The sequence below is a fragment of the Trematosphaeria pertusa genome (genome assembly GCF_010094035.1).
Source record: "Trematosphaeria pertusa strain CBS 122368 unplaced genomic scaffold BU26scaffold_4, whole genome shotgun sequence".
Taxonomy (NCBI): Eukaryota; Fungi; Ascomycota; class Dothideomycetes; order Pleosporales; family Trematosphaeriaceae; genus Trematosphaeria; species Trematosphaeria pertusa.
The window spans coordinates 1,881,312-1,904,288 of record NW_022987215.1 but is presented as its reverse complement, the minus strand read 5'-3'; the positions used below and the strand labels follow the sequence as shown (position 1 = coordinate 1,904,288).

Below are 22,977 nucleotides of genomic sequence, written 5' to 3'. Positions count from 1 at the left end.
AAGCATAGCCTGTTTCTCCTGCTTTTTCTGCTCCTTAGCTAGCTTATCGCAATCCTTTTGGTGTTGTAGTTCTTCTGCTTTGGCGTCTTTTTGGGCTTGGCGATTGCGGGCAGCTTCAACTTTAGATGGCGACCAGAAGACGGCGCCGCCAGCGTAATCCTTAGAGGGTTCGAGTAGTAATGCCTTGCCACGCTTACGGCGCTTCTTCTTATTAATAAGGGCATCTCTGAGGCAATTATTTTCATGCTGGAGGAGCTGTTTTTGAGTCGCTATCGCGTGTATCGTGTGAGAAAGCTGCGAGGCGCGTTTATCGTAGATATTCTCAACTACCTCTCGCAGGAGTCGTTCAATTTTACGCCAATCGCTTGCAGAGAGTACTGACGACGTACTATCGCTGCTTAATGGCCTCTTAGGCTCTGGATCCTTGAATTTCTTCAATATAGCGTTGCTATCCAGTGGAGAGATGCCAGTGACTTTAAAGGCGTTGATGATCGTTTCTTCGGCGAACGCGATCCTATATGCCCTATAGAAGAAGCGGAAGAAGTCGCGCTTGGTGATAGATGTGAGTCCCTGGTTGTTGTATATATATTCGCTGAGCTCTTTCGTATATGCAGCTGAAAGAGGCTTGAAAAGGCAGACATCTAGAGGCTGTAGCGTATGGGTTGAATGCGGCGGGTAGATAGCCAGGAGGATTCGATTTCGATCGCAGAACTCAATAAACTTCATAGTAATATGTGAGCCATGCCCATCAAGGATTAGGAGCCGATAATCGCGCTTTGCCTTCTTCTTCGTCTCCTCTTGAAAGCACCTCTTGAGCCAGGCAATCCCGAGTTCGTTGTTTGTCCATCCAGATGGTGATGAGGCGAAGAAGGCCTGGTGCTCTTGAGGATCAAAATCCTGCAACCATGTATCCTGGATATTGCCAGAAGCCGCCTGATATATCAGGGCAGGATTGAGAGAGCTGCCGTCGGCGCATATACAAGCTATCGTCGTTATCCACTCCCTGTTGCCGTCCTGGAGTACCTGCTTGACGCCTCCTTGATTATATCGCTGTCGGGAGAACACGCGCTTCATTTTTGACACCACCCCGATCAAGAAGCCCTTCTCATCCATGTTGTATGTATTTGACGGCGCGATATCGTACTGCTTGATCTTATCGTCTAAAAGCTTGAAATAGAGAGCGTATTTGAAGGCTGAATCAGCTTTGTGGCGCTGGTTATCGATGCCGGATGTCCATCGCGATACAAGGTCAATTTGATGCCGCGCAATATAGCGATCAACCCAGTGTTTTCCAGGCTCTTGATGGGCTATTTCTGCTGCGAAATTTCGTATCATCTCTCTTGTAGGGGGTAGGCCTCGTACACACAGCTTATCAATATACTGCAGGAGCTGTTTTTCCTGTATGGTGTTGAGGAGTCGCTTTTTCTCAGCCCGTGATGTATTGGTGCCCTGAACCCCGCGATAACGCTTCGAGAGCCGCGACCGCTCAACGCCGTACTCCCGAGCAACCTGGGATATATTAGGAGGTCCTCCCAGCTCTAGGGATTTTAAAGCTTCAACAGCTGCGTCAATCGGGTCCATATTGGTGGAGTTATGAGGTGTTGAAAATATACGCGTTTTGGTGTTAACTGTGCGTTGAGTGGGGTCTGTGCGTTGAGTGGGGAAATACAGTAACAGCCGGGTACTTACTTCCCCGCCGTGCGAATGAGTGTGCAGGCCATCCCAGCTCCTGTTATCTTAGAACGGCGAGCCGCACCTGGGCATGCAATCCAGGCCAAACGATGTAACACCTTCTCTAAAAGCCTTGTTCGCCCATTTGTTCATTTATGGCGCCAGCCCATGCTAGCCGTGCATTCGGGTTTCCTCCATCGTCCCTCAGTTGCCTTCGGTCTCATTGTCCGGCCATTAGCACTGCCTGCAATGTGCACGAGGGGAATCAGGCCACCGTCTTTGTAGCACTTATGTTGACATGGCACTACACTTTTTAGGGGAGCTGCATCGTCCCTCGTTTGCCTTGCGCCCTACCGTCCCACGGCTCGCGATAACGCTCCCACTTTTCCAGCGAAAGCCTGATATTATGGAGCTGTCTTCTGCCGACTTTCGTGGTTTCTCATGCCTTATCGCGCCTTGCCAATGTTTGTCAGACTTCATCTCTCCACCCGTATGCATGCCAGCCTGAGGTCCGTGCGAGTCCAACTTGCACCTGCACGAGCGTTCGCGGCAGTAACCATGTCAACTAGAGCCTCAACCACCCAGTTAGAGGTCGCGTCCGCGGTCACTAAATGGCTGGACGGAACGCCGTTCGAAGCACGAGACGTACGTCGCATTCATGTTGGAACCACGAATTACGCCTATCGTGTCTTCCTCAGGAATCCGCTAGACGAAGGACGCGTATGGACCGCGGTACTCAAGTATTCAGCTCCATATACGGCTGGTGAACCGCGAGCAGCATTTTCCCCGAAGAGGCAAGCTTTTGAGGCTCGGGCCTTGACACACATTCCATGGTGGGAGTTCAAATACAATACTGAGCATGATCCTGCATCACAGCCGGAGCATCCCATCGTAAAGCTTCCCTCACTGTACTTGCAAGATCCTGACCACAGCGTCAATATCATCGAAGACTGCACTCCTCGGCCCGAAGAACGCGAAATTTGGGACCAGTCCACACACTCGTTCCGCACGATTCTAGAGGATCTTCCCGAGTCCAGCGCAAAACACGAACTAGCTCGACTTTTGGGCGATAATCTTGGAACCTTCCTCGCGCAGTTGCACGCATGGGGAAGTGACACCAACAATCATCAATTCGTGTTCGATACTTTTGGGGGTAACAGCGCCGCAAAGGAACTCACAATCCAGGAACTATTCACGGATTTTGCGGCCAACGTCAAGAGGCTAGGGTACACGATGACGGGATCGCAGCCGTCCCAGATAGAGTCGCGACTCCAGAGTATAGAGAATGCAGTGCGATCTGAGCCTCAGTCGGTGGCAATGGGCGATTTTTGGTGAGCGGCAATTCTTGGACAACTCCGCATTTAGACTGATGATTAGAAGGATGGGAAATGTCTTGCTCGACGTTGACGGTGCCTGTCAGCTGCGTAGGATCGTGGTAATTGACTGGGAATTTGTCAACATGGCACCCACATGGCTCGACATAGGGAACTTCCTAGGCGAGCTGTATCTCCTCAACCACTTTGAGGGGACCGATTCTGCATATGTCTCGGTTTTCGAAGGCTTTGTCCAGGCTTACCGCAGACTCAGTCTGGCTCCACTCAACGTTCACGAAGCTCTCGGGTTTGCGGGAGCACATATCATGATGTCTCTACCGAGAAGGATACATTCTGATCGAAGCCGAGCTACACCTGTAACGGCGTTGCCGTTCGTAGAGGGAGTGCTGAAATTCATTACAGACCCAGAGTTTACTTATCTGGGGACGAGGAAACAGGACCCTTTGGAAACAATGGCACAGCTAATGATGGATAGAAGCAGAGCGAGAAACAGCAGCTGAGTGCATCATTCAATGCCACCTCTCATTTCAGCAAGCTTCTGACCCAGGAGCTCTGGAGGTGTTTCGGACGGAAGCGGCTGAATATTGTTAGGCATCCCGATAAGGCAAATCGTGGAGCAACGTGGATCTACCTCTTCGTAGGGATTGGGTTCAGCTGAGCCCTCTGGGAACAGCACAACGGATAAGCATTCATGGCTTTCTCGGGGACGAGCATTTTCGGGCCCCAGGGGATTGCGGAAGGCCGCATGCGGGCAAGCTGTTCTCGCTATCAGTTACTCTAGCAATTTCTCTTCGCGGCCGCAGGGCATACCTCGAGCATTTCCTTTGCCGGCATACGTGTCGAACGTCTTGAAAACTAAGACCTCGTTTGGCTGATGGTTTTCAAGGAAATACCATTTGTGAGACTTATTCCAGAGGACATTATAGTTCTCTCGAATCTTGTGTAGGTAGATATTGTCCGAGGCGATCAGATCTCTGAAGACGTCCAGAGATCGATAATCCATCATAGCGAGCGGCCAGTCCTGCAGTGGGCCAAAGAGAGGCCTCCAAGTACTTCATCGAGTGCATTGTCAGAAGTCGTCTCTTCGACATCCGGAACCGCAAGACATACCTGATCACAGCCCATCGTCTCGTGGATATATCAGAGTAACCACGTGCAAGCAATGATTCATGGATTTCGGAGCGTGCGCCGTCTGGCGTCATGTCTGGCCCTCATCAATATTACCGCGCATATATTCAGGATGGGCACCTCTCTCTACCAATGTGAACACCCTGAACGGGCTGCGGTATACGGCCATCCGTGCCTCGCGGTAGTGCGGGGAACTGTTGATCGCGCCTGCGGACCTGCCTCGCCTGTAAGCAATGCAACGCAAACCCAGCGCCTCGCAAACCAAGCTGAATGAGGAGAAAGGCCCACAGACCTGATGCGAAAATGCGACGACGTCTTCACAGCCGCTAATATGCCGCTTCAGAAACGCCTCTACGCCTTCTCTCACTTTCGATCGGACCAGAGCTTCATCGGCGTAATCCTCATAGCCGATGCAGTTCACGAGCGAGCTCGGGTCATTTGCGTCCTCCACCACGACTTCAAAACCATGAATGTCGAGCTTAAAATTGTGCTGCCTGTCTCTGATGTCTGCCACGGAAATGCCGTGGTAAGGAATAGACACTTCGTTCGACTGTAGGCCGGGCGGCAATGCTCGCTCTGGCAGGTTGATGTGGTAGGGCTTAGTCGTCTTATACTCTGTGCGATCTTCCAGGTAGTGGAATGTTGCGCGTGTGGAGAGTTTCCGCTGCACGGAGGAGTTGAAGAAAAGCGCGCGTAGAGACCGCAAAGACCTTGGACATGTTCGCTATTCTAGCTTAGCAAAGTTGGTTATAAAGAGCTAGAAGAAACTCACGATTCTTTCGAGACGCCACATCATGAAATACCTGTGAGGCAGTTGGTGAGGCAGGTGGACGGTATACTGAGAAGCAGCAAAAGGATATATTGGGTGGTGCCAGTATGTAGTCAAATCCTTACGGAGTAAGGATGGGAGGAGACTGGGCTATATACTGGGCCGGCACGTGACCGGGGTCGGCCTAACCAGGCTCCAAGAGGTCTCCGGCTGGATAGGCGTCACAGCTCTTTATAATAAAAAACATATATAACTACTATACTAAAAGTTATTACCTTTTATATAATAGAGTTAATATAGTAGAAACTTATATTTATTTATTTATATACTAAACTTTTAGCCTAGTACTGTATGCCTGTTCGGTCGAAGCCCGCTAATTACTCCACTAGGCTAGCTTGTTACCCTTCTAGCTCTCCGAGACTTACTCCATCCGGTTCTTACCTCCTTGCTTGCGGGTGTATTCTACATCTACGAGATAGGAATATAAAGATGCCTTGTCGCGCTTTGTACTCCGTTGGATACAGCGACGTCCCAGATTCCTAGGGAAGCAACTCTGTACCCTTGTTTGATTATTCATTCCAACTTCGCAATGAGTGTTGAGTCTACTACGAATCAGGTGTCCCTCAACCAGGGTGACATGGCTCCCAAAGAGGGAGAGGAGGGTCACTCGGCCAGCAAGACCGAAACAGCTGAGGCAGAGGTTGCTGGGAAAGAAGCTGGCGACCCAGAAGCCGGCAAGGCCCAGGCGGGGGGATTCCACATTGACTTCCCTGACGGCGGACTTCGCTCATGGCTTGTTGTCCTTGGAGCTATGATTGTGATGGGATGCTCCTTTGGGTACTTATCAGCATTCGGGTGAGTTTTGATTCCCCTCGCTCAGGAGTCCATGGCGAAAGGGCAACTAACGGGCGGTTGATAGTGTCTACGAGTCATACTACTTGGAGAATCAGTTGTCGCACAAGACATCATCCGAAATAGCATGGATTGGCTCGCTGCAGGTCTTCTTTCAGTTCGCGTCCGGTCTACTGTCTGGCAGTCTGTTCGACAAGTTTGGTTCAAGAGTACGTGAATCCCTGCTACGGGATCGCTCCCTTGCTCTCATCGCGAATGCTCACGCCGTTCCGGCTCTAGGCTGTCATGGTTCCGGCTGCCATTGTCTACGTCTTTGCAGTCATGATGACCTCGATCTGCAAAGAATATTATCAATTCATTCTCGCCCAGGGCCTGCTCGGCGGCGTTGGAGTCGGTTTTCTCTTCACCCCCGCCACCGCCTCAATCAGCCACTACTTCCGTGAGAGGCGCGGCATGGCCATGGGCATCGCGACCGGCGGGTCCAGTATCGGCGGCGTACTGTTCCCCATCGCACTGCGTAACGCCTTCTACGGCCACCTAGGGTTCGGATGGGGCGTGCGGGTAATGGGCTTCGTCATGCTGGCGCTGCTCGCGATCGCATGCGCGTTGATTAGGGAGCGCTTTCCACATCGCCAGGGCCAGATGTTCCAGCCACGCGCATTCCTGCAGCCAAGTTACACCTGCATGGTCGGCGGCGTGTTCTTGACCATGTGGGGCTTCTTCGTTCCATACTTCTACCTCAGCGAGTATGCGCTTGATGAGGTTCATATGTCGGTCTCGCTCGCCTTCTACCTGCTGTCGATCATGAACGGCGTATCCTTCCTGGGCCGGATGATTCCCGGCATCATCGCGGATAAGCTGGGCCGCTTGAACATGTTAATCGTCGTCGATATCATCACCGGGGCCATTTCCTTCTGCTTGCCGCAGACTCACTCCCACGCCAGCCTCATTGTTTGGACCGCCTTCTTCGGGTTCTTTTCCGGCTCCATTATTTCCTTGTCCCCGGCGGCCTTTGCAGAGATCAATCCCAGGCCGCAGCTGATTGGCACATACATGGGCCAGGCCATGGCTGTAATCTCCATCGCAGGGTTGACAGGCTCGCCCATTGCGGGTGCCATACTGGATAATCATGGCTGGGAATCACTGAGCATATTTATGGGCGTCGTGATGATTGCTGGCGGGGCATGTGCAGCCATTGGGCGGTTTGCGTACGAACCCAAGCTGTTTGCAAAGATCTGAACCAGAATCTTTATTATCATAGATGTGAGCCTGGGTTGGAGAATTTTGCAAATCATTCCCGTGTACGTTCGGTCGAAGGTAATTTCCATATCTTTAGTCGGTTTATTAAGATTTCTAGGGCGGATGTATGGCGTGAGAGCGTAGAGGGCGACCCGGCTGGGATTCATTCTGCTATGTAAAGGCTTGCGACAAATCTCCACTCATCTCCACCGAACATTGTAAAAACTTACGTAACTTTTCTTTCCCATATTGGCCCACCGTGATCTGACTTGCATGCAAAAAAACACCATTAAGCGTGACAAAACGGAACAGCTAGAGTAAGTGCTAGAATGGGCATCAGAGTATCAATAGTTGCTCTGATAGGATATGAACCTAACTGCATGGTCTACATGTGAATTGTGTCATCACTGTTTTCGGTGTCGTCGGGACACAGACGAGACCAAAGGCCGCAACCTTCTAGTAGAAGATCTCACTGGATATATATGCTTCTGCAGATGTCAAGTCAACCTTCCCCTGTACAATCCAGGGTCAAACGCTGATGAGATTCAGGCGATTAGCCCATGGGAATGCATATCAACGCGGAACGGTCTCCGTAACAGCTCCACGTGCGGTCTAATCGGAGACCGTTTCCAGGTTGGGTATCATCAGCTACGGAGTTACCGGCCTTAATTTCCCCATACAGTTTAGCCCAAATTCTCCGAGGCTGATATCCCGTGATGTCGCGACTGAAACTGCAAACTTCATCAGGTACTCATTGCGCACAAATGCCGATATTGCGAGCGCTGGCGCGCGACATGTAACGTTTCCCTACGGACATTCCGGCCCGGCATGCGCCGTATCCAGAACTTCACACCAGCCACGTACGCGACCGACCAGAGCGCGGGACAAAAGCGACGCCGCCTGCGACCTGCCGTGTCGTGCGACCCGTGCCGGCTGCGCAAAGTCAAGTGCAACCAGGGCCAGCCATGCGGTTCGTGCACATTGCGCGGCAGAGCTGGAGAATGCGTTTATGGGGGCGACTTGGGAGGAAGGGTACGTATCGCTGGCAACAGCGAGCTGCGGAACAATGGCGCGATGGACTTGGAGTTAAGCAATGACTTTGGCAAAGACCGCATGAGCAGGCTGGAGGCCCAGGTTGAGGAGTTGCAGCAGGTGGTTCTGGGGCTGGCTTCTGAGCTGCCTGCGTGGCCGGCGTTGCGAGGCGACGTCCCAACTGTCGATTCAGGCGACGGAGCGGCGCAGCCAGATCAACCGTTCTCAGCAGAGAGCAACTGTTGCAAGCCTATGGGCATCCGCGATGGTATATTCGCGTCGAAGCAAGGCACCGTGCACTTCATAGGACCAACTGGTTGGACCATCCACTTAGACGATGTATGTGATGCCTGGAGCTTCTGTGAACCGGCTTGGAAATAGCTAACATCACCTAGATTTATGACAACATCCCCGCACTGTTCGTGCACGTTAAACCTTTTGAGGCGCAGTGGAGCGCGTACCTCAGACTTCGCGATCAGTATCGCGGCTGGGGCCTTTCAACTCTACTCGAGTGGGCGGTTGTTCCTCCGTCCCCCCTCTCAGTCTCGGATCTACTGGCGATGTTACCACCACAGTCGGACTGTGATGTGCTGGCAAGACGCTTTTTTGACACATTCAACAGAATCTATCCAATCGTTGATGGGAATGCCCTGCTTAAGGAGATGTCGGACTTCTGGCAGTCCAAGACACCACTTTCGAACACTTGGGTTGCGTATGCGCTAGCCGTCATTGCGAACGGGCTGCTGGTCCCGGTGCATGCATTGCCTAACGACACCGAGATAGTTCACGGTCGAGCAACTGGAAGGAAACTCATGACGGCGGTCATGCAGTTTGTCATGTCCACACCACTGCTGTTCCGGAGACCGAATTCGCGGGTCTTTCAGACGTTGCTTTTATCGATCCTCTCGCGGAAGCTCGATCTCAGTGAACCCGATGCAGGCGATGGAATCAATGGCTCACTGGCAATTGCTCGACAGATGGCATTTGCCATGGGTCTACATCGGGATCCGAGCAGTGGTGTCAAAATGACCGACCAAGTAGTCTTTAAAAAAGATACAATGGGCGAGGATGCTAAGCTTAGACGCAAAGTAAGTCTTTGAGCCAACCTCTTACGATGTTTTAGCCGCGGCGGTGTCTAACTATGACCTAACAGCTCTGGATAAGCTTCCTTTTACTTGACATGGAGCACTCCTTGCAGTCAGGAATGCCTTTTCTCCTACGCCCTAGCGACTCCGATACATACCTACCGCCCGACACCGGAATGCACGTCGAGTTACGCTATCTCCGTTGCATATATACCGCCCTCCCTCTTTGGGCCGAGGTAATGCAGAATGCAAACGCCTGCAGGAACACATCATCCGCAAGCGTCGTCTCAAACTTAGACCAGCGGCTACGTGAACTAACATGCACTATAGCCGAGCATCTGCTGCCACAAAAACCGCCAGAATCCTCAGAAGGCGCCCTGGAGGTCTTCTTAATCCAGATGCAGCGCTCCATGCTGCACTGCTTCAACAACCGCATGATAATGATACTGCACAGCACTCTGGCACCCTTTCCCTTCTCGACCAGCGATAATAACGCTGCACTTGCTGCTGCTGTAGACACGGCAGAGCACGCGGACGCCTTCAGGGAGCGCTTAGCTGAGCTCCCCGCGACCTCACAAGATGCCTGGGCGCACTTCCTCGTGGCCGTCTTCTACTATCAAATTACCCGCGCCGGCATGCACATACTAGCCCGCGTCCGCCGCATACTCGATGGCCGCGACCCGACTCTGCCACCCGCGATCCTAACGCTGCACGGGCCACGACACTTCGATCTGATGTCACTGGTTGATTTTGTCGAGCACACTTGCGGTCTCGTTGATCTTGCCGAGAAGCACAGCTCCTCAGCGGTCAAATGGCAGATGTTCGTCAAAGGCTGCTGCGCTGGCACCCGCGAACGGATCCGACTGGCGGGCGAACCGACGCCGAGCCCGTCGGATGGGGATGCAGTGGTGGACAATGATAGCCGGGTATTGCAGGCGGTAAAGCGGGCGATGGATGTCAGTCTGGAGAGGAGTCGGAAAGAGATTGATATGGCGATCAGAGGAGATGATCCGCCGCCCATGTTGTGTAGGGATGAGGCAAGGGATGGCGCGGAGAGAGAAGAGGAGAATATGGAGAGAAGAGCTCTCGGCGACGGAGAGGATGGTGTGACCGGACTTGAAAGCACCGAGACCGGAATGAATGACGGGTTAGGAGCGGGTGAGGGTGCCATGTTCATCACAGTGAGTCTCAATTTCATCTACTAATCTTCCTTCACATCCGCGGATGTTGGCGTTTTATTATCCTGCTCCAGATGTGGTTTTCATGGCGCACTATATTTATTTCCAGGAACGATCATACGCTGACATTCTTATGCGCAGAACAATCTCTTCTCGAGCGATCAGAATACGTTAATGGACGGCGATCTGGACATGGCGAGTCTTTTGCCACTCGACTTCGATTGGTGGCCGGCGTTTCCACAGTAGATGCACCAATAGATAGAATAATTCTGGCCGCAGCCGCTTCCATCTCAGATTGATGATTCAATGATTTCGCCGATTCGAGATGACGTGTAAGAATAGTCCAAGGTCAAGCACCAATCATCCAATCTCATCGTGTGGGATCGATATTCGTGCCAGTCTTCGCATGTGCTTCTTGCCGGCAAACCTCCGTGGCCTTTTAGAATCTCTCAATCCGAGTTCCATGCGCAGTGGGCCATCGATATACTGGAAGTAGTTAGCAATGTCTAGGTCGAACTGGCGTGATACATACGTTCGTGACCGAATAGCATAGGTCCGGTGATATCTTCGTATGCTCCCGGGCCCATGCTGCTGTGAAATCGTTCCAACGCTTCCGCACACTTTCCGTGCAGGGTCTTTCGTCATCATCGGTACCGATCATGCCGTACGCCACCCATCTGATGAACTGCTGTAGCGACTCTAGATCTTCTACAGATGCATGAGGATGCCTTTCCCCCAACTACGGGGTTGTGTTAGCTGTGTGTTTTAGTAAGTAGTATTATATGCATATAATAGGTGTGTAATATAGTATCTAGGCGTTTAATATAATAGTAATGTGCTAAACGTTAAATAGCGATAAATAAGTATACAGTAGCTATGCGCGCTGTGCGCAGCATGCGCTGCTATACGATGGTTTCCCAATATAGTTATGGGATGAATGCAGGTCCAGGAATACACGAATGGCAATCTGGTATTCCAAGCGGCCAGACGTGGGTCCAAGGATACACGGATGGCAGTGGGGTACTTGAGGTGGATAAAGGTGGAGAGGGTAGGAGAGGGGAGGGGAAACGCGATGAGTATTAATATATCCCACTTGGGGGCTGCATGGCGTTGATGAGCGAGATGGAAACCTTTCCGTGTTTGGCACAAGTGCTGATTTTCAGTCCGGACAGGCAGAAAGTCGGAAAGAAAGAAGCTGCTCGTGTGGTAATGAAAGTGCGTCGCCCTCGAACCGAAATAAAGCGTTAAAGAACGTATAAATCTACAATGAAGGTGTGCATCGAGAAAGGAAGGATAAATATGTGCGCAGAAACGAATGGGAGCTCGTCGTTAAACCTTTTGCAACACCGCGCCCAAAAAGGAGACAGAAGAACAGAAAGCGACCGTAGTCCGTAACACAAAATGCCGGCCCAAGGAAGATAGTAACCACTACAGCGGTCTCAACGCGCCACCCCGCTCGTCCCCCCACCTCCCATGAATCCTCTGCCTCGCGCTCTTCCCCCAAAAAGCAATCGGCACCGCGATCAACCCACCCACAACCTGCAAAACCGCCAGCTCAATGCCAACCAGCATATACCCATGTGCCGCAATCCAAGGCACGAGCGCAAAGCTGATCGAGAAGCTCAGCAGGTAGCAGCCTCCACCAACGACGACAAGCGCCGGAGCAGCCCACCGCGGAAACGCTTCCGTTACCCACAGCGTATTCGCAATCGACAGCGTCACCCACGAGAACCCGTTCAGGCCATACGCTAAATAGTACGTGGCGAAATGCCAGTGGCGCTGGACCGCAAGGCCGTAGAGCAGTGTGCTCAGCGCGCCGGTGATGACGGGAAAGATGTACGCGAAGAGGTAGTGCTCTGCTTCTCGCACACCGCGGTTGCGCTTCGACAGGCGCGTCAGCAGCTTACACATGGCGAAGCCGACGAAGGGAAAAGCGAGGAGGCTGCCCATGGCGGAGGAGTTGTTGACTTGGATGATCAGCCAGGAGGGGAGGTTGTAGGGCGCAGAGCCGAGGATGCGGCCGTATGTTGCGCCGATGAACATCATGCCCGCGAAGTTGAACGATGAGGCGATGAGAACCCAGAAGATGAGTGGATTGATCGCGCAGAAGGCTATCTGGAGATAGCATCGGCCCATGGCTTTCCATGATGTGAATGGGGAGCGAGCAAGGCCGAGGCGGTAACGGAGGCCTTTGGCATCGGAGTCAAAGGGATAACTGGGAAGGTCTTTGTAGAGGTCCGAGTCGGCCTCGAGGTCTTCGTAGATCGTGAGTTTCTCGGTTGCGCTTTGGAGAAGGATGAGGCCGTCAAACGCAACCGTCGGACGCTTGAAGTAGGATTCCGGGTACAACAAGAATGCCAACAAGAAGGAAACGGCAACCGGAATCGTCCAGCAGCGGTAGAAAATGTGCCAGTCCGTGCCGTGGTTAGATAGATAGGGGACGAGTGATAGGGCGCCGGTGCCGATGAACCCTGGCACGGACCAGAGCGCAGCGATGGCTTTTGGTCGCTGGTCGATGAATGTCATGTCGATGATCATCAGAAATGCCTGCACGGATCAGCGCGAATGTTCGATGTAATGCGAACCGCTCCATACTGAAGTAAGGGCGAATCCTTCGCCCATGCCGAGCAAGCAGATGAAGAAAAGGAGTTGATGAAACGTCTGCGAGTATCCAGCTCCGATGATGGCGACCAGGTTAACAAACGATGCGATGAGAAACACCGGACGCCGTCCAAGTGCAAGACCGAGGGGTACCCAGAGGAACGCTCCGATGCCCATGAACAGCGTAGGAGCTGTGATCAGAGTCTCTAGTGTCCATGGCTTGCTATCCTATCGCATGTGGTCAGCTACTTGACGCCTTTTCAGAGCATGGAGGCGTACCTCTTCACTAAAGTCAGCTAGAAGACCGTGCATCATTAGACTAGCCGCCTGCGACGGTGTGAGAACGACGACGGAGTACCATCCCAGGGCTAGAATAGCACCAGCTGTCTTCCAAGCGCCCCAATTCAGAGGGTCCAGTTTGCTGTTTGAGGGCACGGGCAAGTTGAGCGTCCTTCCATCTCCGGTAATCAAGAAGATACTTCCTGATAGGTCATACGATTCATGCTTCTTCTTGACGCTCTTGAAGGTCGACTCTGGTTCGGGATCTGCCTCAGGACCGAATGCGGGGTGTGAATCTGAGGACTGACGTCGAGGGACTTCAATGTCTTTAGAGGGAGACACCAAGCGCGGTTCGCGAAGAGGAAGTGGCTTGGGTTTGGCGAGTTCTGCGTCTTCATCAATGTAGAAATCGAATCGTTCCTCGACCATGACGTCAGACGGGGACCTGAAGGATCTCCGGGGTGGAAATCGAAACAATGAGAAAAGAGAGCCCCCCAAGAGGCCAAACAGAAGGAAAGAGAAATAGTATTGAGCGACTGTCGGACGAATTCTCTTTGAGGTCCTTTCCTCCGAGAGGCGACTTTATAGGGATGTGCTCGAGCCAGGAGCTCACGGCATCATCCGTAGAAAGAATCCCAAAGATGAGGCATTCTGAATGATCGACACTTGGGTATGGGCTTTGGCCATGGGCTGCGGAGCCACGTCGGGCGCCCAAAGGGTTGCTCGTCCGTCGACAGCCGGCATAGCCTAGTTCACTCGTTCACTCTAGACGAGAAAGCATCAATCAACTGGTGCGGGGAGGTAAAAGCGACAATTCTGAAACGGCATTCTGGACGTTAGCTTTAAGAAAAAAGAGGGAGGCCAAAGGCCAGGCCGCGACAGTATGGCCCTTCTTCGGTGACGCACGGTTTCAAACGATGACAGAAAAGTAGGGCTGCGGGAACTAAGACGTACCCAGCAAGCGGGGTCGTCTCCGGGGAAATGCGATTGGGCGGGGCTCAACAATCCAGAAACCCAAGCTCTTGGAACGCTTGACCAGGAGAGAAAGTTGGAGGCGGGCGTCACATTTAGGGTCGTGATTCCTAATCCCAATAACTCCGACCTTTGCGCGGGAGTGGGCTGACGTCTGAAACGTTTCTCGTCTTCGGAACGTGCCGATGGTCTGCTCGCTTCTCGAAGGCCTTAAGTCCGAAAGCGTATAGCTGATGCATCCGGTCATCCAGCTTCCGCCGAATTTGCGAGTACCTGGGATGCCCTCGCGATGCAAGGGGTACCTTTGAACATCGTACCTATACGGCATGATGCGGAACACAGGCAATTGGAATTTCACATGCCTGTGCGCCAGCGGACGAAGCCGGATAGTTTGGCGTTTCCCATATTTGGCGATGGAAAGACGGGCGAGTTGAACACTCGTTGTTGGTCCACGCGAGTAGTACGAGAGCGAAACCGAGGAGAGCGAAACCGAGGAGAACCCAGATCGCACGGAGGCGGGGTGAGTAGGGACTGCAGCATTGTAAACAGTTGGTAGAGTTCACATTGGTGCCCAGCCAAGCAAAAGAGGAGGTGTGCTCGGCGTTCTACTTACCGGAGGACTGGTACTTGAGATGAGGCGAGCGAGCGGGAGCCTAGACCCCGAGCGTGCACGTGCCTCTCCATTTTCCCCGCTTTCCCCCACGAGAAGAGCTCGGGAAGGGCCGGGCAGCCAAACTTCGCGTTCAGGGCAGGACATTCGTGTCTTTCTCTCCCTCAAAGCAATTTTGAGGCATTATCAGTTGCTCGGTCCACTCATCGCCCTAGAAGATACATCTTGGAGGATGTTATCCTCGATGTATGGGTGAATATCTCGTTCCCCTCCAGTATCAATGCTGTGAGGGATTAAGGAGATCACCTTTCCTTCGACAGACCCCTTTCACGTGGACCCCGACGCCGTGATCAAGGACATATATACTAGCCCCTTCTTCGGCGCGCTTCTCGTGGACGAAATCCCTTACCTTCTCCAGGTCTACACGCGGTTTCGAGGCGGGTTTCCCGGCGCTGAAGAATAGAGAGCCGCGTATAACAAGCCGGAGATTTGTGCTGTGTCTGAGAAGACGGGCAAGGCGTGCGAAGAGAGTAGGATAGGTGTCCTTGATTGGAGCGGCGCTTCTAGGAGCCGGAATCGAGACGCGGATGGCGGAGAATGGGGCAATGGTGGCCCAGGGACCGCCGTCCGGAGCGATGCTTGAGGTTGTAGAGGAGCAGTGGATGCGATCAAGACTCTGAAAACACGGCATGTTGTGTAGACGAGAGAGGATGATATAAGACGGATTTAGAGCAAAGCCCCTGTCTTTATTCAAACAAGGTAATACATTACGACAGCACTCCTTCTACTGAGCAAAAGGATCGGCGTCTAAACCAAGATAAGGGGAACTACGACCGTTAGACCGTCGCTGCCAGCTCTACAGCGAGACTCACCTACTCCCAGCACACCGCTTTCGAACGCCAACAACACCGATGCGACAAAAAAAGCCAGACATAAGAAACCAACGAAGGACGGAAGTCGGAGTGGAGAGAAAAAGGAAATAGATCAATCCAAAACATACGAAACCCCCGAATGTAATCAACCTCTTATCAGGCCGCCGGCGCAGCCTCCTCCCCCTCGCCCTCTTTCCCCTTCTCCCCTTCCTGCAGCTTAATCCTCTCCTCCAACTTCCTCTTCTTCTCCATATACCTCTCAACAGCCTTCTTCTCCTTCTGCGTCTTTCTCTCCTCCTTCCACTCCCTCACCATCCACGGCACCGCGCCCGCAATGCCCCAACAGCTCCTCACGCCCTCTCTCAAGTGGAAAGCGGACTGTTTGAAGTGGCTCTTCGCATCCGCACGATGTTGGCGCGCGCCTGCGGACCGCTTCTTTGCCTTGTATGCTGTTTCGGCGCGCTGCGCCGCGAGGTATTGCGCTGAAGCCGTGCGCCGGTTGGTGGTGAGGAGGAGTTCGGTGCCGCTTGTGCCGGGGCGCTGGGGCTCCACGGAGGGCTTGGGGGAGTCGGAGTTGCCGCTGGCTGCGGGGGCGGGGGCGATGGGTTTAGCCGATTTCTTGGGCATGGTGAAGAGGGGCATGTGTGCGCGCGGTCTTCGTTGGTTCGGTGTTTGGCTCGTTGAGATGTGACGGGCGAGAGAAAGTTCCGCGTGAGGAGCGGCGGGAATGAGGGAGAGGCGCGCAATTTGTAGGCATTAGGACGCGTTGTTATTACTGTGGGGTCGCGTTCTCTGAGATTTTTTTGCGCTCGTGGTGGGCGTGTTGACTCTGAGAGGGCGAGTAGGATGCGCGCAGGGAAGCGGGTGGGACGCTGGCCGGGGTTGTCGTGCGGTGAACTACTTACATCTACAAAGTACACAGTACAGTGTCTCATGTGCTTAGCACGAGATGGCCATGCATACCTCCGTACATAATCCGCTTATTCGATGTCTCGTGGGATATCGCTACCATGACTCCCATCGGTTGCTCGAAGGTCACCAAGCATAGGAAAAGAGACTTCGAAGGTGGTCTGTTCATTGACATGGGCCCCTAGAAGCTCAAATTGATGGTGTTGGTCGAGAGGTTCTGAAGGAAAAGGGGCATCAACACGTCATCTCGCATGTGGAGTTAGGACAGGGAAGACCCTGCGGAGAACATGAAGGGGCTACGTATAACCTGTCATGCATGCGCACAATGTAGCATGCCTCGGTATGCCACAATTTTTCGCTACCACCGGGTGCTTTTGCCTTTGTCGTTGTCTCGAGTCTGTAGTAATTTGATCAAAGGCCTCATGCGTTGGGCTTCCTGTTCTATCAGAAGATCCCTGGCTTTGCACCGCTCCACCGCAAGTGGACGCAGGCAAAACGAAGCCTTCCGCTCCCATCTCCAAAGCAAGCATCATCCTGACTATTGTAAATGTAAGAGTCACTACCCATTGCCATCGATTTGGAGGGTGTTCGGTAAGAACTCGTAACAGCTCAACACCAAGTCCTCTGAGATGCCACCACTGCTCTGGCTTGGTGGCGGTGCATTCTCATGCAGTGGCTTTGTGCGAAGAAGATTTCGCCGTGACTACCACAGTAGTGCCCAGGTGGTACAGGTGATTTTAAGGTTCGTGCGTTGGGACGGTTCTAACCCTATGTAGATAGCGTACTGGCCGGCCAAATTGTCGCAACCTCGCCTCGCGACCACTCTTCTCTTCACCCCAGCGTCATTCCTTCCAACACCAGAAACGCTTCGCTGTACGTCCATGGTAACTCAGAGAGCGGTTGGGTGATCTGTTCGTTTGGGACCACTAGTCTTTTAGTAGGCCTGCGATGAAACATTACGGTGTGGCAGCGTCTACGCCGGGCGTCATCCGCTTGAAGGGGGGATGGGAATAGGAAGAAGGTGAGAACGATGCGCCATCGAGGCGCAAGGTCGATGGACGCAGATAGGTAGGAAGAAGAGAATAAAAGGCCCTGTGAACGTCCTCTTAGAGCAACAGGAGCTACGTACCTTAGTTAGAGAGTCCTGCAGCATGGCAGCCAGATAAATCCAGCTCAGGAACGGTAGGTTTTAGCGCAGTCAAGGTCTGGATGTTGGACAGGTGTGCGATGCAGGACAGGACGGAGAGGGCGGCGGGGAAGGCGGCGGAGTACTCCCTGACGAGTCCTCCGAGCGCCTTCTTCTGGGGCCGGGAAGAGCGACGGAAGCTGGCTTTACGGCCAGCGCGGGTATGGAGAGGGCTGGTACGAGGAGTCCGGTGAGCGTCCTCTTCTATGGCTGAGGGAGAGCAAGGACAAGCTAGCTTTAAGGGCCGCGGAGGTATGAAGAAAGGCGAGAACGAGGAGTCATTTGAGCGTCCTCTGGTACTAGGAAGAGATACGGAAGCTTGCCGACATATTGCGCCTTTCTTGCAACCATAGAAGGTAGACGAGGGCGTGAATGATTCGGGCTGGAAGACGTGACGACGGGTGCGACATTAAGGTGTACGGCCAGCGCAGGTGTGAAACAGGCGAGAACAAGGAGCCTTGTGAGCGTCCTCTTCTGGAATTTTAGAAGGGCAACAGAAGCTGATTTGACAGCATAGTGCCGGACATCCCATAAGGCTTCTTCGAGTAAGACGCGTGCTGAGGTCGAAAGGGCCCGGGGCGAATGCGAGGATAAACGGCAGAAGAATCCGCGATTGTAAGGCTGAGGATTCCGTATACACCTTATCTAGGGCTATATCGCGATTTCTAGCAATGGCACGCTTGGGCTGCATTGATCTTCCTGGGGACCTTCAGGGTGTTGGACACACTCGCGGGCGAGCCATCCTCTGTTAAGCGCCGCAGTGGGTTCGCGCGCAGAATGCGGAGTACATGGTGTCGGTCCGAAGCGCGGTGACCTCTGACGCGCCTAAGCGTGCTTCTTCTTGCCGTGTGGGCTCGTCATGCAGCTGCTGGCTTGTCTCGTGGGGCGGTAGCCTTCGGAGGAACTGAAGGTGTAGATGAACACGCCGGTTATCGGCGTTAGCGTCAGCGACGACGACGGCAGGGAAGAGAACATCGTATTGACACCGCGCGGCGGTGCCAAAGCCAAGAAGCTTGTTGTTGCGCGCCTTCGGCTTCCTGAGTAGACATATCGACGCGGGCGTTACTACACTGCATGGTGGTGGATGTAATGCCGATTTCTGGGCGTGCAAGGCCGTCTCTGGTACAATGGCAATGGTCGAGCTCCAGCGCTGCGTTTTCGATGTGGATAACACGGAGGCAATTCAAAGGGCAAGGGAAAAGGTGTACCGGAAAGCCCGGCTGTTGGAGCCAAGCCATGACGGTTGGCGAGTGGGAGCAGGCGAAGGCGGCGTTGCACAGGGGTGTTCCCGAATGCGGTGTGGTTTGGGAAGGCGCTACCAAAGCTGTTGAAGTAGACTAACACCCGTCCGTTCTCCCAGCGGGAAGGCTGCGCGAGGTCGTATTGGCAACGACTCTGTCCGCAAGCTCCGGCAGCGTATCCGCCATGACGTCTGTCCTGCCGAAGATCTCAGGCAAAGCTTCCCTCTCCAGCACCGTACAATACGCCGTATTAAACCTACACTCCACTCATTAGCCTCATATTCCCTTGTCCAAGCCCCGGAAAGAACCTACCCTGCTCTCCCAGCAGCACTAACATCCCAAGCATGCGCCGCTGCATACCACAGCTTCCCCACCCCCTCCGCCTCAACACCCATTCTCCCTTTCAGCCCCTCATAAACCCTGAGCTCAGGCTTCCCAACGCCAACCTCGTCGCACGTCACCAAGTTCTCATCACGAATCGCCACCCCACCCTTCTCAAATACCCCTTCACCCTCTCCCGCTCCCCGCTCGTAAACGCCCACACCGTCCACCCCTCCCCTACCAACCTATCCACACATTCCTTCGCACCATCTCTAGCCTCACATCTCCGATACTCCCCCATCAAAAACGCGACATCCCCCTCCGTCGCCACGCGCCGCGGTTCCGACACGCCCGCAGAATGCAGAACGCGGAAGAAAACCGCTTTGAAGACGTCGCGGAAGGCGACGTATTTCCCGGAAAGGGAGAGGTAGGTGTACTCGCGCTCTGCGGACTCGAGCCAGGCGAAGCCGAGGAGCTTGGCGGGGAGGTTGTGGGTGGAGAGGGCGGGGCCGAGACGGGCGTCGATGGCGGTGAAGAAGTAGTCGTAGGAGACGAGGGTACCGACGACGTCGAAGACGATATGCTTTTTGGCGGGGTTCATTGTATGAGAGGGATGGGGGTTGGTTGTTAGAGAAAAAGGTGCGGCCATGTTTACGATAGTTTCGTGGGTTTGTCATAAAGGTACTCCGCTTGAGGTGGGGCAGCGGCTTCTCCGGGCCATCATTGCGAACAGTGACAGCGTATTAATCAACAGCCGGGGCATTACCAACTATAAAACCTACACGTCGTAACAAAAAGAGAAGCCCCTAAAGATTTGCATGTATGAAAGAAAAGGAGTGAGCAAAGCTACCCAGATGGCACGTGATAAACTCCAGCACATGTCGCTACCGGAAGCGAAGGAAATCACGTGAAAAGCCCCGTATTCCATTCCAACAACCAACAATCCCTTCAACTTCCCGCGTATTTCTCCCTCTCGAGGTCGCCTTACTGCGTGCAATATTTGAAGCCGCTCAATTTCTGGAAGAGACTGACTTTGGAGCCGCGATAGTCCGGGATGATCGGGGGAATCAGAGTATCCCCTGATGTATACGGGCCTTTGAAGCAAAAGCCATTCTTTGACTGCCCGGGGGCAAACGTGGCGGAAATGCGCCCGCCTGGGCTCCAAGTAGCAAGAGACACGGCTGGGTATAGCCTCCCTCGGATTTCAGGAAAAGCTTGACCTGGAATACTCAGTTGGGACGATAGAATCATGAGTGAGTGTGTGTCTTACCAATCACCGTACCGTTTTTTGTGAAGAAGGCGATATTCTTGTTGAAGTTCATACCGCAGCCAATGACGTCGCCCCGCCCGTACGACTCCCCATACTCGGACTTTGTCCCTTCAGCCCCAATTTTGCCATTTAAATCGTAATATGCCCATGATCCTTTAGCTTCGCCCACCATAGTGCCCAGTTCAACGTACTCCTCACAGAATCCCACGCCCATTCTCCTACGGAGTGGTTAGCCATAAGACGAGCCTACGCGAGGGCGGAATAAACGACGTACCCGGGCGACTCCAGTATGTGGATTTCAAAGTAATATATCCCCTTCGAGTCCGTTGGTACCATGGGATTGTCTGCTCGTATGGTGCTGATTCGTGCAGCATTATTGAACGGGTCCCGCGGTGCTGCAGTATGCAATTAGAGAAGTGGGTGAAACGATCCCCTTTCTATACGTACATTTCACTTCCACAACGAGCTTAGTATCGTCTAGGGAGAGGTTTACCAGTCTGTCCTCCTGATGCCACGCCCTTGGGCAATGAAGCGAAAAGGGTCCCGTCACGTGGCCCGCCCCAGCATCGCGTAGCTGTCTCTCTAGTTCTGGAAAGTCATACATCTGCGAGATGAGCAAAGGCGTCCAACCATCTGGGCCGCTAACATTCGGATCTATCCTCCTACTCTCGAGAATTATGCGGAGGTACTGCGGCCGGTTCGCTGTCACGGCTGCGCGAAGAGCTGACGCAACATGCGCATCACAGATGGGGGTCTTTTGGACAGCTTTTAGTACTTCTTCAAAGGTCTCGAGGCAACCCCTCAGACATGCCCAATACAATGCGCTTCGGCTTCGGGTGTCTTTGATGCGTATGTCAGCCCCATTTTCCAGAAGTGTGCGTACGATTGGAAGATGGTCGATAGCGATCGCATGCATAAGCGGTGTCATGCCTTGGAAGTCCTGGATATCCATGTTCGCCCCTCTCTTGATGAGCTCTAGGACATACGGACTTCCCGTTCGGACCGCCCAAAACAACGGACTCCAATCCAAGATGTCCTTCGAGCTGAGGTCAATACTCTCCAGTCCGATCAAAAACTCTGTCACCTCATCAACCTTCCAGGTGATAGCATGAGCCAGCAATGACCGATGATTCTCGTCCGTAAAGTTCGCATTCCCACCATGGTTTACGATTGCTTTGAGAATCTCCACATCGTCCGTCTTGGCTGCGAATATCGCTGGTGTTCCTTTCTCCGGATCTTCCAGATTCGCCTCCGCTCCGTGGTCAAGCAGATACTCTACGCATGGCAGAGAGCTTCCCTCAATGGCCGCATGAAGGGCTGATCCGTGTTTTCCGCCCGTGCGGTTGACTTCAGCACCGGCTGCCATGAGTTGCTGCAGTATCGCGAGGGCTCCGCTCCTCGCGGCCGCATGAAGGGGATAATCGTATCCCTCTTCACCCGTCCCACGGAGTTTCGGATTTGCTCCGGCAGAGAGGAGACGCTCCACGACCTCCTCCTCTTCGCTCTCAATCGCAGCCAGCAATGGTGTTCCAAAGAATCCGCCAGCCGCATTCGGATCAGCGCCCCGGTCCAGAAGTATCCTTACCGCTTGGACGCTCCCGGACATAGCGGCTACCTGAAGGGGTGTGTGATATCGACCGCCCTCTTCATCGGGGTTAACCGCTCGATCGAGAAGTAGCTCCACCACTTCTGGAAACATCGCGCCAGCATTCAGTGGTGTTCCTTTCAGTTTGCTTTGCTTGCGGAAATTGGCGCCCCGGTCGATTAGCCATACCATATTGAGCGTTTGGCCCTCTTCCGCTGCCCAGTGCAGAGCGGTCGTCCCATGCTCATCCTCAGCTTGGACGCCCACGCCGTGGTCTTGCAGTAGCTCCAAAACAGTTGGTTCGTTCCAAGTAGCTGCATGTGCTACAGCTCTACGTAAAAGATGGCTGTTTTGCCTCGCTTGAACATGGCTCAACAATAGCCGCACTGATTCGAGTTCGCCATCTCGCGAAGCTATGTCGAGCGGCGTCTTCCCCAAGGATGTCTCGATAGTATCATCTGCTTCAGCCCCAAGCAGCAACTGGATGATAGCTGGACAATCGTATGCCGCATGAAGTGGAGTCCAACCCTGAAACGTGGTCCGATGGTTCACATCCGGTTTGGGAGCTCTCGATAGAAATAATTCAACGAAGTCCTGTTTTCCATCGTAGCAAGCTGTAAAGAGCGGAGTTTCGCCTTCCGCATCAGTTGCGTCGATCTCAGCTCCAGCGTCCAGAAGCTTTCGAGCTATCGTCAAATTCGGATTGATAGCCACCGCAAGCTGGAGGGATGTTCTTCCATTCTCATCTTTCAAGTTCGGACGAGCGTGCTCTTTCAGAAGCATTTCAGTAATCTCCTCAGAGCCATTGAGAACTGCCAGGTGTAAGGGGGTTGTAGAGCACTC

General features: G+C 53.4%; 8 protein-coding genes across 8 annotated transcripts; 3 read left to right on the top strand and 5 right to left on the bottom strand.

Moving 5' to 3' along the window:
• The first annotated feature begins 2,082 nt into the window (after window positions 1-2,082).
• BU26DRAFT_517001 (uncharacterized protein) lies at window positions 2,083-3,811 on the top strand. Its single transcript, XM_033828464.1, has 3 exons — window positions 2,083-2,180; window positions 2,241-3,002; window positions 3,052-3,811. The coding sequence occupies exons 1-3, from the start codon at window positions 2,113-2,115 to the stop codon at window positions 3,503-3,505; spliced, it is 1,284 nt and encodes a 427-aa protein (XP_033687360.1). The 5' UTR covers window positions 2,083-2,112; the 3' UTR covers window positions 3,506-3,811.
• On the bottom strand, window positions 3,511-4,926 carry BU26DRAFT_502835 (uncharacterized protein; the record flags this gene model as incomplete). The annotated part of the gene is made up of 6 exons (XM_033826660.1): window positions 3,511-3,761; window positions 3,816-4,057; window positions 4,116-4,209; window positions 4,264-4,357; window positions 4,426-4,857; window positions 4,906-4,926. The coding sequence occupies 6 exons, from the start codon at window positions 4,924-4,926 to the stop codon at window positions 3,511-3,513; spliced, it is 1,134 nt and encodes a 377-aa protein (XP_033687359.1).
• A 613-nt stretch (window positions 4,927-5,539) lies between these two features.
• Window positions 5,540-6,993, top strand: BU26DRAFT_422539 (MFS general substrate transporter; the record flags this gene model as incomplete). Its single annotated transcript, XM_033823462.1, has 3 exons — window positions 5,540-5,757; window positions 5,822-5,963; window positions 6,034-6,993. The coding sequence occupies 3 exons, from the start codon at window positions 5,540-5,542 to the stop codon at window positions 6,991-6,993; spliced, it is 1,320 nt and encodes a 439-aa protein (XP_033687358.1).
• Window positions 6,994-7,739: 746 nt separating this feature from the next.
• On the top strand, window positions 7,740-9,615 carry BU26DRAFT_255876 (uncharacterized protein). The gene is made up of 4 exons (XM_033821197.1): window positions 7,740-8,364; window positions 8,421-9,113; window positions 9,179-9,385; window positions 9,441-9,615. The coding sequence occupies exons 1-4, from the start codon at window positions 7,822-7,824 to the stop codon at window positions 9,501-9,503; spliced, it is 1,506 nt and encodes a 501-aa protein (XP_033687357.1). The 5' UTR covers window positions 7,740-7,821; the 3' UTR covers window positions 9,504-9,615.
• Window positions 9,616-11,716: 2,101 nt separating this feature from the next.
• BU26DRAFT_529478 (MFS general substrate transporter) lies at window positions 11,717-13,597 on the bottom strand (the record flags this gene model as incomplete). Its single annotated transcript, XM_033830903.1, has 3 exons — window positions 11,717-12,835; window positions 12,884-13,117; window positions 13,169-13,597. The coding sequence occupies 3 exons, from the start codon at window positions 13,595-13,597 to the stop codon at window positions 11,717-11,719; spliced, it is 1,782 nt and encodes a 593-aa protein (XP_033687356.1).
• A 1,872-nt stretch (window positions 13,598-15,469) lies between these two features.
• Window positions 15,470-16,724, bottom strand: BU26DRAFT_516999 (uncharacterized protein). Its single transcript, XM_033828463.1, has one exon. It carries the CDS (start codon window positions 16,247-16,249, stop codon window positions 15,779-15,781), a length of 471 nt encoding a protein of 156 aa, XP_033687355.1. The 5' UTR covers window positions 16,250-16,724; the 3' UTR covers window positions 15,470-15,778.
• A 1,294-nt stretch (window positions 16,725-18,018) lies between these two features.
• On the bottom strand, window positions 18,019-18,534 carry BU26DRAFT_255820 (uncharacterized protein). The gene has a single exon (XM_033821196.1). It carries the CDS (start codon window positions 18,406-18,408, stop codon window positions 18,127-18,129), a length of 282 nt encoding a protein of 93 aa, XP_033687354.1. The 5' UTR covers window positions 18,409-18,534; the 3' UTR covers window positions 18,019-18,126.
• Window positions 18,535-19,054: 520 nt separating this feature from the next.
• On the bottom strand, window positions 19,055-19,880 carry BU26DRAFT_529477 (HAD-like protein; the record flags this gene model as incomplete). The annotated part of the gene is made up of 3 exons (XM_033830902.1): window positions 19,055-19,214; window positions 19,271-19,404; window positions 19,449-19,880. 3 exons carry the CDS (start codon window positions 19,878-19,880, stop codon window positions 19,055-19,057), a joined length of 726 nt encoding a protein of 241 aa, XP_033687353.1.
• Window positions 19,881-22,977: the final 3,097 nt, after the last annotated feature.

Coding starts and splice junctions, on each gene's coding strand:
- BU26DRAFT_517001 (XM_033828464.1), top strand. CDS start 2,113: ATGCCTTATCGCGCCTTGCCAATGTTTGTCAGACTTCATCTCTCCACC. Junction 2,181..2,240: donor CGTATGCATGCCAGCCTGAG/GTCCGTGCGAGT, acceptor CATGTCAACTAG/AGCCTCAACCACCCAGTTAG. Junction 3,003..3,051: donor GTGGCAATGGGCGATTTTTG/GTGAGCGGCAAT, acceptor GATGATTAGAAG/GATGGGAAATGTCTTGCTCG.
- BU26DRAFT_255876 (XM_033821197.1), top strand. CDS start 7,822: ATGCGCCGTATCCAGAACTTCACACCAGCCACGTACGCGACCGACCAG. Junction 8,365..8,420: donor GGACCATCCACTTAGACGAT/GTATGTGATGCC, acceptor AACATCACCTAG/ATTTATGACAACATCCCCGC. Junction 9,386..9,440: donor CCTGCAGGAACACATCATCC/GCAAGCGTCGTC, acceptor CATGCACTATAG/CCGAGCATCTGCTGCCACAA.
- BU26DRAFT_516999 (XM_033828463.1), bottom strand. CDS start 16,249: ATGCCCAAGAAATCGGCTAAACCCATCGCCCCCGCCCCCGCAGCCAGC.
- BU26DRAFT_255820 (XM_033821196.1), bottom strand. CDS start 18,408: ATGCAGCCCAAGCGTGCCATTGCTAGAAATCGCGATATAGCCCTAGAT.